This window comes from Ambystoma mexicanum, chromosome 8 (genome assembly GCF_040938575.1).
Source record: "Ambystoma mexicanum isolate Mex_15411 chromosome 8, UKY_AmexF1_1, whole genome shotgun sequence".
Lineage (NCBI taxonomy): Eukaryota > Metazoa > Chordata > Amphibia > Caudata > Ambystomatidae > Ambystoma > Ambystoma mexicanum.
Window position 1 is genome coordinate 1,427,784,425 of NC_090929.1, and position 16,132 is coordinate 1,427,800,556.

Genomic DNA, 16,132 nt, shown 5'->3' on the forward strand with positions numbered 1-16,132 from the left:
TGGGTGTACATAACATGCCATTAACCAGGTTATAAAGTTGTGACCTAGGCCCATATGGGAGAGGGTGTACCGGATGAAGTCCCAGTTCACTAGATCAAACGCCTTATGTGCGTCGAGAGAGATCACCAGGAGCGGAGTTTTCATCCTGTTCGCGGACTCGATGATATTGAGTGTATGCCTGATATTATCGTGTGTCCCTTTAGCCGGGATAAAGCCCGTCTGGTCTTTGTGAATTAGCTTGGGATGAATCCTAGCCAGTCTAGCCCCTAGAACCTTTGAGTAGATTTTGCCGTCAGTATTCATTAGGACGATTGGCCTATAAGAGGCTGCTTGCTCAGGGTCCTTTCCCAGCTTCTGCAGTAAGATGGTAGTTGATTTGGCCATAGTGTGTGTTACCTTTTTGGTAGATAGAAATGAGTTGAATAGCAATGCTAGTTGCGGGGTCAGAATGTGAGCAAATGATTTATAAAACTTGGGCGTTAGCCCATCAGGGCCTGGGGCGGTGTTCTTAAGCGATTTAATGGCATCTAGAATTTCCTATGCGGAGATCGGGGCTTCCAGGGAGCTTAGGGGGGAAGAGACCATGGGGGTGTGAAAAGATTCCAAATAACGCTGTTGTTGGTCTCTAATCTCTTGTGATGTGGGTGGACCTTGCATGACTGCTTTATGGTGGTCCAACAGGATTTCAATTATGTCTGAGGTGGCAAATTTACTTATCCCATCAGACCCCTTAAGACTTGTTGTCTCTAGTGTGAGTTTTTCATAATTTGTACGCTAGCAGCCGGTTCGCCTTATTGCTTTTGTGATAATAAAATTGTTTCGTGTATGCCAGCGCCTTCGCAGAGCGGTCGGCCAAGTGCATCTCCAGAGCCCTCCTCGCCTTTTTTAGTTCCCTGTCCGACTTTCTAGAATATTGGGTTTGTAGATCTTTTTCTAGGGAGGAAAGTTTGGACTCTAGAGATTGTGTGAGGAGTTTGGAGACTCGAAATTGTTCAGAGGCTTTGCTAATAAATACCCCTCTTATAACCGGTTTCATGGTCTCCCATAACAGCTCAATTGGGGTTTCGGGGTTCTGGTTTTCTTTAAAGTAGTTGACCAATGAGTCTTCTGCCTCGCACCTGATCGCCTGGTCCAATAACAAGGAATCGTTGAGCTTCCAGAATCTAGGAGGGTGGGTCTGGGCCTCCGGAGATAGAGAGGTCTGCCGAGACTGGTGCATGGTCAGACACCGTCCTTATATGGATTTCGATGTTGCTAAATCAAGGGAATAAGGTACTGGAGGCCAGTAACACATCGATTCGGGAATGACCTCCGTGTGCGTTTGAAAATAACGTATAGTCATGTGTGTCAGGATTGGCTACCCTCCATAAGTCAACCGTGCCCGATTCCCTGAGAAATCTAGCAAATGCAAGGGCTCCGGAGAAGTCAGGGTTGGATGGGAGTAGGGACTTGTCCTTTATGGGGTCAGGAACTAAATTAAAGTCTCCTCCGACTAGGAGATGTCCTGAGGTAAAAGTTAGGAGCGGGGGGAGTAGCTCGGCTATGAATTTGTCCGGATTTGCATTCGGGGCATAGATCCCAGCGATTGTGATTGGTTGGACTGCAATATGACCTCGGATGAGAAAGTATCTGCCCGATGGGTCTTTTTTAACCGTGGGGTTGGATAAAGGGAATTTGTCACTTAAAAGAACCGCTACCCCTCGCTTCTTCTCCCCACCAGAGGCGAAAAAGCCCTGTTTGAAGCGCTGGAATTTAATTTGGTGTTCGTCAGCTGGCAGGAGATGAGTCTCCTGGAGAATTACTATATCTCCGTTTAGAGCTGCCAGCCTGAGCTCCACCGATTTGCGCTTCCTGGGGGAATTAAGACCTTGGACATTCCAGGTCAGGATGCGGACCTCTCTAGCGTTATTATGGTCTATTACTTCTGGGCGCATAGCATGAATTGTGCAGGCAAGCTATGTAAGGGCTGCAGGGCTGTGGAACCTTCACGAGTGAGCGTGGTATTGTGCTGCAATTACCGATGTCTACTAATAAAACTATAACCATTAACTGGGGAGTTGAACAGTTCCTTAAATCCGAAACTGCCCCCCCTCCCCACTCCAAAACTGTAGGAATGAGACCATAAAACTCATTCATGGGGTTACTGGCGGACCCCGCCACCGGGAGTTGCATCCCACTAAGTGAACAGAGAAGCCACCCGGGTCATGGAATAACGGATCCAGGGGCTGTGTGGAGCATATGGGCCTGGGGGTGTGTACTAGAATGCGTGCCTATTGCTGTCCCCCTGGGTATTGGATGTTATCATAGTATCTCCCATGTAAGATGCGGGGAAGCTGGATAGCTGATGAAAATCGGGGGTTGCCGGGGATCACCGAGGGAAGAAAGACCTTAGTCTGGATAGTCGGCAACCGAAGGACGAGCGGGGACCTCCAATCAGTCTGGGTTATGCTGCTTCCGGGGCCCCCGGGGCCTGCGCCACCCACCAGCCCAGGACCAGCGGTTGGATATAGGTGAGCCGGGCCGGGCTGGGATTGAGAGCAGGTAGCATGATCAGAGTCCTCGTTTGTGGATTTTGTTCCTAGGAATTGGCTTGCCTCCTTGAGGTTCCGGATTTGCCTGCGCACACCCTCCCATTCGAAGCACAGAGATGTGGGGTGGCCCCATCGAAATTGAACTTTCTTTTCCTGAAGCCATTCTGTAAGGTTACGAAGGGCTCTCCTTTTTTGAAGGGTTATGCTTGCCAGGTCTTGGAATAATGCGATGTTTGCTCCTCTAAAAGTGATTTGTTTTGATGATCTGGCCTCTCATTATTTCCTCTTTAACCCTGAAGAAGTGGATCCAGGCGAGAACATCAGGAGGGGAGGATGAAGCTTGCCTAGGTGCCGTACGGTGGACTCTGTCGATCTCCAGCGGGGCACTGTCAGGGAGGGTTATAATGAACCTGAGCAGTTCTTTAACGAAGCTCTCAAGATCTGCTTTAGTGTTTGAGGTGGGGATCCAGTAGATGCGGATGTTGCGCCGGGAGCGGTTCTCGCTGTCCTCCTGTTTGAGTTTGAGTGGGTCGCATCTGGCTTCCAGGGTTGCGATTCTGTTTAGGCCACACTCTAGTTCAAAGGCGTTGTCACAAAGGCCATTCTCCACCTCCTCTGTACGCTTTTCCACTTCCTCCACCCTTCAGTCAAGAGATGCGATCTTCTTGGTGATTTCCTCCGTGCCCTTATGGATCTCCGTGGTAAGGGCTGCTAGAAGGTCTTTTAAGTCTGTTTTGGTGGCAAAATGCTCGGCCTGCGGTTGCTCCGGTGAAGGAAGAGCGTTGGGTGTCGCGGTAGTGGTCTGGTCGGTTTTGCCTGCCTTGTTCTGGCCAGAGTTGGACATCATTGCTGCAATATCTGCTTATTTCACCCATTTACCACTCTTTGGCATGGTCCTGCCGAGTGGTGGGAGTAGGGGAAGAGCAGCTGCTGCTGTACTGCCCGAATCCACTCATAGATCCCGGGTCCAGCCCTGCCAGACAGGACCAGTATCGGGGGGAAAGTGGCGAGTCTCCCTCCGTTGATGGTCAGTTCAGACCGGCATGGGCGATGGGGATGAGTATAGAATGGTTTTGTGAGCTGCCCAGCGATTTGTTCTTTGCAGGACCGGTGGGCTAGACTCTGCCAGCGGGGTAGAGAAGCGTTGGGCGGATTGAATGGGGCCAAGACCCCCCAGAGCCAGGTTAGAGGCGCAAGAGGAGCGCGAAGGTCAAGATAGCCTAATCGGGGGCTGCTGTTGTCGGGCGAGGGAGCCCCCCGACGTAGATCTAGATTTTCGGGGGCTCTCCATGCCGGTCCCGGCTCCAGCAGTGCATGCAGGGTCCACTGGGGCGACGTGCAGAGGGCTCTAGGCGGGTACGTTGGGGTCCGGATGGGAGGGTGGAGTGCCAAGGCCACTCCGAGCGTCGGGAAGAGCTTTCACCGGTGTCAATCCGAGCCCCTGAATCCCAGGCGTCGCTGGCATGAAGCGGATGTTCCCGAACAAGGACGAGGCAGAAGGTGCTCTTACCTAGAGAAAAAGTTTACGAGGGGTTCCCCGCTTTGTGGTCTGCTGGATTACCTCCCGGTTGGGGGGGGCGTGCCCTCGGTGAGCTCGGGGCCGCGGGCTGTGTCCCGCCGTTCAGCTATACTTCGGGTCCCGCTGGCAGTCGCCAGAGCTCTCCGCGGAACAATGATGTGTCCGGGTTGGGGAGGAGGCTCTGTCCGATGGGACTTCTCCTGGTGCCTCGCCAGAAAAGTGGATGTCTGCGTTGCCTGGTGGTGGTTGAGAGCGGGGATTCCCCCAGGCTCAGGGCCACGGGGGTGCAGAAGATGAAGCAGAGGGGTGCCCCTCCCCCCACCAAGGCCTCAAGTGCTACTGGCGCCTGGTCGCCATTTTAGATTTTCCAACGCATGTCCGACAGGAGCGAACACGGCTCACCAGGCTTTCAGATGGCATATAAACGCTGCCAACCCCACACAATCGATGCAGCAGGACTTCATAATGCTGTAGATTATACGATCGGCTCGGTGGGAGCCCCAAACCGCGGGGAATTCACTCCGACAACGGGGCTGTCCAGGAGCACCTAAGGAGCCATGCTGCACATTCGGCTCCCGGCCACGCCCCCTGAGCACTGGTTTTTATGTTTGCCCTTCGTTTTTCTGCATAAGGTGAACTTTCACCTGGCACAGAGAATTTGCTTACCAGCATTTTACCCACTGCCTCAACTCTGAGGAGAGGCTACATAGACTAGAACTGTGAAGGGCATTGAGTTTTTGCATCGCTAGCGAGAGCTCTTTGTGGGCTACACTAGCCAGAATACAGGCAAGGGAGTAACAAAAGAGACCATTTCTAGATGGATTGTGTTGTGTGTCTGCTATTCTAGGGTGGGAAAAGACCTCCCTGAAAGCTTCCAAGCCAATTAAACGAGGGCCGTGGCTGATACATCAGCACTCCAAATGGGAGTATTTGTTGTGCTGCAACTTGTGCTTCTATACATACATTTGCGAAATACTACTGCCTGGATACCCTGTCGGGTAAGGATGCCTGCTTTGGCAGAGTCGTCCTGCAGCACATACTTGACATTACTGAAGTTCACTCCTCTCTCCTCCTGCATCCTAATACGTCTATGGGAGAAGAGAGAATGTGAACGTGAGAGTGTGAACGGTAAAAGGAGAATGAGTCAACGTGAGAATGAGTGAATGCGGGAGTGAGAATGTCAGAGAGTTTGCCAGAATGAGGGGGTGAGTTCCCCTCGGTCCCCTATCTTTTTGCTCTGTTTTTGAACCTGTTCTGAATTTTCAAGGGGAAGTAGTCTTCAGTTACTCTTTTAAAAAGAAATCTTTATTTCCACAACAATAAACAAATATGGGATAATAACAAACGGACAAATAGACCAAACCTGTTAAACAGACAGCCCACCCTCACCTTCCAGGCATGTGCTGTCGCAGTTGCAGCTGATATGCTGCTTCATAGTAAGCATAATCTGTTTCTAAATACTCTTCTCGTGCTTCCCATTTACCCCTCCGATATCTCCCACGCTCCAACTTGCCACTCAGCAATGCCTCATAGGGGTTTATCATCCGGTAAGAGAAACATCAATTGTACCAGTGTATGCCAGGCCCCAACATCATCACTACTTTCCCCTCATACCTCTCTGCAAAGCCCTGTACCATACCATGTATTCTTCCATGGACCACCTCCTCAGATCCCTCTGCCAGTTGTCTATTTGCAGACCGTTACTGGACTTCCAGGCCATGGAGATTCACCTTTTCGCTAGCACATAAGCCAAGTCCATCATCTTGGCTGTCGTCTAGCCTCCCATGGTCTTGGGGGAAATCCCTAGTAGGCAAGCCGCCTCTGTCCCTTTTGAAGTGTTGTTCCACTTTTTCTCACTCTCCCATATACTTCACCCCAGATCCTCCTAATCACCATGCAATCCCAGAACATATGCATCATTCCTGTACCCTCGGCAGCACATGTAGGGCACCCCATGACTTTTGCTCCTGGGAATTGTGCGATCCTACATGACACCAAGTATGTGCTATGTAATGGATAGATTTGAGTGAGCTTGAACCTGGCTTTCCTGGATACAGCCTTCATGTATAATAAGGTTTTTGCCCATTCCTGGTTTGTAAAACTTCTACCCAGGTCCACCTCCCATTTGTACCTCACCCTTTGTGTGTCAGTGGTTGGTGCCGACAGCAGCCCTTGATATAATCTCAAGACCCTGTGGCCACCCTCTGATACACTATACAGTAATTCTAAGTTGTTGTTCTCTTCCACGTCTTCCGGTAAGCTCTTCCATTTATTTCTAGCATCTCTCAGTAATTGTATATACGTTAGGAACTGGCCAGCATTCACTCCTCTACTTTGCACCACCTCCTGTAAGTCCTTCAACTGTCCGTCTACGAGCAGGTCCTCCCACTGTGACCAAATAACTTTAAGGTTCCCTTCATCCTTCCCCCGTGGCTAGGGGAGGTGAACCCGCTATGCAACATTCCCCCTAGTGCCCTAGTGGTGGCAGTAAGCAGGACCTCACAGTGAGCGACTCCCCCACAAAAAGCAGTACAGCTTTATTAATTCACAATATAGAATGGTAAAACTGGTTGCCCCTCGCTTTTCATACAAAATTTAGATACACTACTTTATGCTTCACTTATTTCCAGCATATAGTCAAACAGAGGATTTCTTATTTTGCACGGAAAGCAATACATAAGGTAATAACCGTACTTCTAATAGAAGAATATTGACTGAAGGCCTGCCCTGTATCATACACATAAAAGAATAAAAGTGTCTGGTCTGAAAAATTGGAGGTGCAATCGATTGATCTGCACTTCAAATTACAGTTCTGTCCTGATGAAGGCCCATGAAACAACCGACCGTGAACGTTTGTAAATGCGTATCACGGCATAGAGGCCAAAGCACGTGTCAGGAAACACGGTTGGAGCAACCAGCCATATTTTCCTCCTGCACAAACGACACATATACATTGTTGCCCTGGCATTATAATAACTTAATGTCTGTCGTAGAAACCGAAGGAAAGATTTTGAATAGGTTAAAATTGTGTTTAGTGCTCAAAGTTGGGAGCAAACACGAGTCAGCATCTCATGTTATCCTCGGTGTTGATTTCCCTAAAACACGTTTGAATTGTTTGATAAATATGGCGTGTCACAATTGATAAGTCAGTTTACTAACCCCTTAAGCACCAATTATTTTAGAGTGTCGCAGTCTGTTTGGAATGAAATGGTATTAAATGTTTGTTTTATATAATGATTTTGAACCATGAATATTATGTCTAACAAAGAAAATGTACCAAAAAAATAAATGTATATTTTGAACAATAAATACTGTTTGACTAAATTCTGGAAGTAAGTGAAGCATAAAGTAGTGTATCTACATTTTGTATGAAAGGGAGGGGGTAACCAGTTTACCATTCCATATTGTGCTTACCTGACCTTCCCAACTATCAATGTGGTACTGTGAAGATTAAGAACATGAGTAATGAAAAGTGCTTGTCTGTCAAGTACTGACACGAAGAAGCCAATGGAAGGCATAGTGAATATGGCCCCAACACAAAGGAAGGACTTTCCTTGAAAGCCGGGGGAATTCCCAGCAGTGAGTTATAAAAAAAATAGGAGGGTTAAGAGAACAAGGGAGTGAGAACCAGGAGTTTCAAACTCAGCTTGATGTTGGGAGGGACGGCTTAACCCTTTAACCTGTACAACTTCTGTACTGGATTAACTGCTTTCTTTGGCCTGGATGGGCCTGAGGTTTGGCACTGTGAAGGGGGGTTCCTGATTGTTCAGTCTTTGAAAGGTCCCCTGAATAGGGCTAGTTCTTCACAATCCCAATTGTTTAGCACTTTTTGTAGGCTTTGTGTAACCAATTTCCTCCATGACAGTTTGTTTTTCCTGCATGGGATTTAAATTTAGTTTTGACTTTTCTTTTGGGAGCTCTGTTTCAGCCCCTACATTCATGTTCTGTAAGATTAATCACTCTTAAGATGATTTTCCTGATTGGCCATTACTTCCACAAGATGGATGAGTGATCTCCTGGCTCTGTTTGTTAAAACCTCATGTTCTCCGAGGAGAGGTGACTTTGAGAGTGAGACCGTCATTCTTGCCCAAGGGAGTTTCAGCTTTCTCAGAAGATGCAGCTTCCTGTGGTTTTTTCCCTTCGCCTCATCCCATTTAGATGGAGGAGGGGGTGCCATTGGCTGGAACCTAGGTGATCCCTCAATTACTAGGTCTCTGGGACGAGGGACATCATAAACTTTGTGGGTAATGCTGGTTCTCGTGTAGGCAGAGATGTTACTAAACAGACCCTGACCAGATCAATCTTTCTCTGCATATCGAGATGTTACAATTTGGGAGTGAAGAATGTTCCTGATGGTCTCAGGGTGTTTTTCGACCAGAGGCCTGGCTGCCACCTCTGCTCTGCAGGAGGGGGTCCCTATCCTTGACATTTGTCAAGCAGCTACATGGGTTTCCCTGCACTTGTTTGCCAAACATTACTGCCTGGATTCCCCACCAGGGCAGGGCAGGACAGTATGCCTGCTTTGGCCGAGCAATCCTCCAGAGTTTTCTGGTGTAGGTGGTGGTTTTCTTATTCTCCTCCCTCCTCTGAATTTCTTTACTGCTAGACAAGCCTACGTAAGAAGAGGAATATATGGGAGGAAGATATCCATTAGAAGAACAAATTACTTGGCTCTCTGATGGGTTATTCATTCCTTCCCACAGATCCCTCATCACCTTCCCAACGTGCCCCTCTCGATTGAAAGCTCAACCACACCTCATCTCTTTTACGGTCCCTCGGGTCATGGGGCACAGTGAGTCTGTAAATTGTGCCCCCAACATCAAGTATGGTGTTTAGGCACAAAATGGTGTCCCATGATTGCAGAAAAGGTTTGAAAAGTCAGCTTCTGTGCAAGAGATTATCTAAAATGTTGAATCTGGGAGAAAGGACTAATCCATCAGAAAGACCCTTGCAGAGAGGTAAGTAATTTGTTAATCTATAACATTAGCCCTACTTTTAACATTGAGCAGTGAGTTTCCCTTGAGTGACTGCATCAAGACAAGCATCCCACTTAACCAATCCGAAACCTTACCATATTTTCCACTTTTTCTCATGAGCAACTGTGTCCCTGTTAAGCCAATTTATGTCATAAGGTACCCCTCGGATAATGTCAAACTTGACACCCAAAAATCATAGCTGAATTGTTTTTATGGTTGACGCTAACAAACAGTCAAGACCTAAAATACTTATGGAAACTCGTATTACTTAACTTTTAACCAGTATCGATGTTCTTAACTATTACAAGCTATAAAGTATATTTTTATCGTATCGTTGCGTTGAAATTCTTTTTGCAAAGTAACAATGACTTGCACTTTATGCTTGCCTTTCATGCGCCCCTTCTAAGAGTTGCCTTTGATTGCTTTACCACAGCTACCCCAGGTTATATAGGTTCCCATGGTTTAGGAAGCTAAATCCATGACCTGAACACAACACTTATTGATTACTCCTAACACAGATGCTCTCCCATCATTATGCATCGATTTTTGAGAGCTGCTCTTTTTATCCCTCCCAACGGCTTGGAAAAGCAACCTTCTGCATTCACTCTTGCATGAAATGAGTATGGGGCTCACCTTCAATCTCATACCCTAAACCACGCTATCTGCATATCTATACCTTTTAATATAGACACATTTCATAGTAAAGCATCTCGTTCTGGTTTTAGCCCATTTATTTACATGCTGAAGTTACTACATGCAGCATTTGGCCCGTGAAACTAAAAATCACTTTTGTCGTTTGCAGAGCAGTCAGCGACGAACAATACTGGAAATGCTTTTAGGATTCTTGAAACTACAGGAGAAGTGGAACGTTGAAGAAGGTCAGAAAAACAACTCTATTTTAAAAACACGGCACATTTGATTCCACATACTTTTCAACCTGAATATTTGTGTGTGGGAGGTTTCAATTAAATGTAATACGATTTTATTTTTGACAAGTGGGGCAATACATGTTTCCTACCCGGTACGACTAAGTTTCTCCTTGCTGTATGACTTTTTCAAGTCACAAACATCTTAAATGCACCTTCCCAATGAATCTGATGGCCAATATCTGCTTCAAGATTGCTTCATATTCGCAATGCTATTTTATGCTTGCTGACAGCAGCAAAGTGTTAACAGTACAAGAGTTGTACATTTTCGTAAACCTGTTGTAGCGGAGGACATGTATTAGAGGTTTTTGTGTAGGACAAGGCTCTAGGCTTTGTAGCTTACTCTGATGTGGGAAAACATGTTTATTCATCCGTCTGCACCTACGTTTACTCAGCAGTAATTGAGCAATCTTTGTAGAAAGGATTGCTGGACAACGTTCTTAGTGCAGCAGTGTTTTATGAATAACATATTTCTTTCCATATGTATGTTTATTGTCATTTCTGTTGCAACAGTACAGCACAAAATAAACTCCCCCTTCGCCTTGCAAGGTCGCAGTATGTTCATTTTCTCTTCTGCTGGGTATTGCTCTACCCTTTTCCTCCAGTATTATGAGAGTGAATGACCCCTCGTTGATGCTCAAACGTTCTGAGGTTGGTGTTCCTACCCCCCCTCGCAACTCCTCTGCTTATACCTTTGTCGGTTTGTGGAATTTTTCGGTACCCGGTCAGGGTGCTTCAGATTACTCCCACAAGCTTCATCCTCTCCTTGGGCACCATGGCTGTCTGGAAACCTTAATAAGGAATGTCATCACTAGGCACCAGTCCATGAGACATTTCTGGTGGTCTCCCCAGATGGAGTAGGATACCCACTCCATAGCTACAAATTCCCATATCTTTGCCAACCACTTGTGGTCTGTGGGTACCTCCTTTGATTTTCACTTTCGGGCTACGTGGAGGGCTCCGGCCATGTTCGTTATCACGTAGACTTTGCGTTGTGCTCTTGACGGTAGGGTCTCCAGTTTCCCCCAGATCCAGAATGAACAGACCCAGTTTGCCCTTCTCTTCCATCCCCAGTATTTCCTTTGCTACCTCCTAAACCATTAGCCAGAATGGTTGAACTTTCGGGCATTGCCACAAGATATGGCTCCAGTTTCCCTCCTCCCTGCATTCCCTCCAGCAAAGTCTAGATGTGTCATGACCCTTGCCCCTGGCCCTCACTGGCAAGTCAGCCTTCCAGTTAGGGCCAGGTGAAAGGCCTTAAAACCTCATCCAAGACTCTATTGGAGTCAGTCCTGGCGCCTCTGGCGCCAGGCTCATAACCATCATGAAGACCAACATTAGAATGGGACTATTTACTTAGGACTATTTAACTTGGGGGAGGGGGGGTCAGTCAACATGGGGGCACACACATAGCCCAGTTACCAGGAACTGAGCTATGCAGTCTAGTCTTTTGGGTGTGGCAGGCCTGGGACTATTTTACCTGGACTACGTTACCTGAGGCTATTTAAACCATTCCCAAACAGCAGAACATGCTTTGCATTATTCTGCTGTGGGCAGCGTAACGCTCACCGTGTCCATTTCTTTGATGCCAGTTTACCTGAAACCAAGGACCTGCAGAGAGAGAAAGAACACTATGAAACTTACCTGGAACAGTATCCTGTCTTGAATCCATCGCTGACTTCAGTTCTACTCACCTGAAGGTACTCCATCATCCGGCACCTCATGCATTCTGGAATACCATAACCTGAAAAGAGGAGAAAGAAAGACAGCATTAGTAAGCGTTTACTCACGTTTCCTCCCAAATGAAGAAAGCCACACAATTCTTACCTGGGTAGTCATCTCCTGGTCAGTATCATTGCTGGAACATTACGGCGCTCGGCGAGGAGCATCGCAACCTGCAAGGAGAGAAAAGACACAGTTTAGCAATATAAAAGGCGAAACAGCACCGCGCAAAGCACATTACTCACCGGACAGCATCGCGCACACCGCGCTTTTGCCTACTGGCCCATGCTCATCTTCAAACTGCATGACCACACCAACATACTTTTCCATATCTAAAAGGAAAGAAGGAAGACAATATTACTCGAACTAAGAGGAACATAAGAACTGCATATAAAGACTGTAAAGCAGCAAACCTACTGAGTCGCAGCAGGCCTGGATTCCCACAGGGAGGCTTGCACCAGTGAAGTTACTTGGTTGCTGCTTGCCCCCCAAATCTACGCGCCCCTGCCACGAGGAGCAGGACGGAGAATCCACCTTTTACAATATTAAGACCCATCTTTAACCAGAGGCCTTACCAAGGGACCGGGAGAGGGTTCGAGAGTGCAAATCATCCAACCAGGGCTGTGTGGCGTCCCCGTGGATACCAGGTGAGCCTAACAAGATGTGGTTTGGAAAAATGTTGACAGTCTTGTGGGAGTACGGTCTCATTGGAACATCCTCTTCAGCCATATTTCTTGAATCTGCAGAGACTGTGCTACCTTGAGAATTGTTGACCACAGTCCCACCCACTGTTCCTGTTCTATTGGTTGGTCCATTTCTTTCCGCCAATTCGTCATATAGTACCTGTCTCCTGCTTTCCCCCTTCCTTAAATTGTATATTGCCCCGACTATGTGTTTGTTTCCTGTGTTGGTGGTGACTAATTTCTCGAATGGGATCAGGGCTCTTGTTAACGCTTCTTTTACGTTAGGGTCCTGGAGCTGGTGTCTCTCTGGGCATAGTGGAATCTCTCCTTCTTCCCCACCCCAAAGTCGAGTTTGCAGTGAGGGAAGGATTTTATCTCCCCTCCTTAGAACAAGTCTCATATCTTTTGGCATCCCCCATCCTGCCATTTGCCAAACCCCTTCCCAGTCAGATCGGTGTGAGGGGTGACAGGAAGGTTGTCCTGGATTTTTTTTTTTCCGCCACTGCATCACAGGAGATCCCTACCTGAGATTCGATTTCACTGCAGAACAAGTTGCAGGGCCTGTCCTCCCTGGGCAACCACAAGACCTCCTCTATTGGTCCCCCCCCCACCAGTGCGCTATCCATCTCCCTCCCATTTTTTCCCACAGTCGTCCCTAAACAAATCACTGATGATTCTGATTTGTGCAGCGTGATAGTAGGCTAACAGATCTGGCTGTCCCATGCCGTCTTTTTTCCTGGGCGACTGCATTATTTTGTTTGAGATCCTTGTTTTTTTATAGTTCCAGATGAAGCCCCTTGTGAGCTTCCAGAGGACCCGAAAGAATTGCATGGGGAATTTTATGGGGATTGCCATTAATACATATAGCATCTTTGGTAGAAGGACAATTTGCCGTACATTGATTCTACCCATCCAGGAAATGGCCAGGGGACTCCAACTGTGCAACATGGTCCTTGTAGCTAGTAGGAAGTGGGGATAATTAGCCGTGAATAATTGGCTTGTAGTTCTAGTGATGTGGATACCCAAGTATTTTATTGCGTTTGCGGCACAGCAGTATGGGAAGCTAGATTTTAACTCCTTTTCCTCATCCGGCGGTTATGCTCGGTTCAGCATTTCTGATTTATTTACGTTTATTTTTAGGCCTGCAACTTCTCCGAATTGAACTGAATCTAATGCGTGGATGGATTTCCCCGGCTTAGTGTTCATTAGTAGCAAGTTGTCAGCGAACGCTGCCACCTTATGCTCCTTACCTCTGAAGGGGACTCCCTCTGTCTATCCTATCTCTTATTCTGTTTAACAAGGGTTCCAAGTGGATGGCGTGTAAGAGAGGGGAAAGGGGGCATCCCTGGTTTTTTCCTCTCGTTACTGCTATTGGGTCTGACAGGCCTCTGTTAATTAACAGGCGTAGAGAAGGAGTGTGGTAGTTGGCATCGAATTTGGCCATAAAGGCTTCCCCAAACCCCATTTTGAGCATGGTATGGAACATGAACCCCCATTCCACCCTGTCAAAGGTCTTTTCCGCATCTAGCCTGACGAGTAGGGCTGGTGTGAGTGTTTTGCTTACCTTTTCAATTGTGCAGGTGATCCTACGGGTGTTATTGTGTGTCTGTCTGCCATTTATGAAGCCTGACTGCTCTGGGTCCATCAGCTTAGGGAGGAGGTTCTCAAGTTGTGTTGCTATGATTTTGGTGTACATCTTGGCATCTGTGTTTGAGCGCTATTGACCTGTATGAACCACATAATGTCGGGTCCTTCCCCTGCTTAGGTAGCAGCCCTAGTTTCGCCTCTTCCATTGAGGGCGAGATCCTTTCCCCTGCCCGAACTTGTTGAAGAGAGCAGTTAGGCGTGGGGCCAACACTTCCCTGAAATGTTTATAGAAATCAGTCGTGTATCCGTCCTGGCCCGCGGCGGCTTTATTATGTGGGAGTGACGTGATCGCTTTGCGGACCTCTTCTATAATGATATCTTTCTCTAGTTCTGAATTGTCTTGGTCTGATATTTTTGATGGGTTACATTTTCCCAAGTAGTCTGGTGCGTGGGCCCGTCCGACTTCTATAGGGTTGAGTAGTATTTGGTGAATGCCCGCACAATAGATGATTGATTGGTGCCTACCTCCCCCTCTGGTGTCCTGATTTTTAGTATGGTCCTGTCTCTCTCCTCTTTTCTCAGCATTTTGGCTAGGAGCTGGTCTGCCTTGTTCACTTTCAGGTAATATCTCTGCCACAGGTTAATTGGGGAGTGCTCTGCTTTGCTGGTCTGTATTATTTCGAGTTCGCCCATGATTGCCCTGTATTCCCTTCTGATTTCGCCTGCCGTTCCCACTGCCATCTTGAGCATATGACCTCTTTTAGTTTGGCTTCGAATTCCTCCTCTAGGAGTCTGCATTTCCTGTCCCTTCAAACCTTTATTGCTATTATCCTTTCCCTTATCATGGCTTTAAATGCGTGCCAGATCATGAGTGAGCTTACTTCCTGGCTGTCATTGATTTGGAAGAAGTTCTCTATCCCCTCACCTAGTTCCCCTTCAGGGTCTCGTCTTTGAAGAGGTCTGCTGGGTATTTCCATTTCCATAGATCCCCTGGGTGGGTGTAGTTTCCTTCTAATTTTCAGTGTGATAGGTGCATGGTCGTGTATTGCTATTGCTCCCACTTCTATCCGCTATTTGCCCTAGTAGGGATCTCGAAACCCAGATATAATCTATTTTAGATGCTGATCTGTGAACATGTGAATAGAATGTTTATCCCCTACTTTCACCTCTTCTCCCTCAATGCATCTACCAGTGAAAGATTGTCAATTTTCTCCTGCAGTTCCTTCGAGGGTTTGTTCTGAGAGTATGAAATTCTAGCACTCCTGTCCCTTTCTGAGTCCCATGTCAAGTTAAAATCTCCTGTGAGGATTATTCTCCCCTTAGCAAACCCCTCCAATTTTTGTAGGGTTTGGAAGAAGTGGTCTTGTCATGTTAGGTGCATATATGGTGGCTAGAGTTATGTACTCTCCCTGACCCTGGAGGAGTGTGGCAATGTACCTCCCTTTGATGTCTCTGTTGACCTCAATGATTTTGAGCTCCGAGTTGCTCCGCACCGCTATCAGGACTCCCCCTTTCTTCCCAGCATCGTTGGATTGTTGGATCTGACTATATCCTCGCAATCGAATCTTATATTGATCTTTCTCCTGTATGTGGGTTTCTTGCAGTGTGATCATGTCTGGGTTTTCTCTCGATATAAAGTGCTGAAATGTTTTCCTTTTTTTTTTTTTGAAAATCAAGTTTTATTAATTTTCGTGCATGTATTACAACAGTACAGTGCATGTTTAAACATAGATTAACAAGAAACCAATCGTAACACACCACCCCCTCCCCCCCATCCCTCACCCCAACCCCCTACAGTTCAAGTTCTCCTTAGTTGCTTGTTGCTAGATTGATGGGTTCTTAGAAAGCATAACAGTGTCTACACAAAGTGCACTTGGCACGACAAAGTCATGGGCCAAACTGGAAGGGATCCGCAATCGGGTCAGTAGACAATGGCCTGGTGCCCCTGGGGGAAATCCCCTGGCTTGGGTGTAAAAAAAATTAAACTGGTCGGCCATATTTGTCAAAAAAGGGGAGCCAGATTTCCTCGATATTGGACTTGGACTCATCGATGAGTCCAAGAAATTTCACGTCATAGATGGCCGCACCTTGGTCACCCACGCTTTTTCCCCCGGGCATTCAGGGGTTTTCCCATTTTTGCGCCAAACAGCATCTGGCCGCCACCAGCATGACCTGGAGCATATGATCT

The 16,132-nt window shown here is 47.2% G+C and overlaps 1 protein-coding gene across 2 annotated transcripts in view; it reads left to right on the forward strand.

Annotated features, from left to right (window-relative positions):
* Positions 1-16,132, forward strand: part of MMS19 (MMS19 homolog, cytosolic iron-sulfur assembly component) — a 1,998,114-nt gene that overhangs the window by 1,034,724 nt on the left and 947,258 nt on the right. For both annotated transcript variants that reach the window (XM_069611573.1, XM_069611574.1), the window contains exon 14: positions 9,829-9,904. In XM_069611573.1, the coding sequence (XP_069467674.1) occupies positions 9,829-9,904 (76 nt within the window). The remainder of the gene's footprint in view (positions 1-9,828; positions 9,905-16,132) is intronic.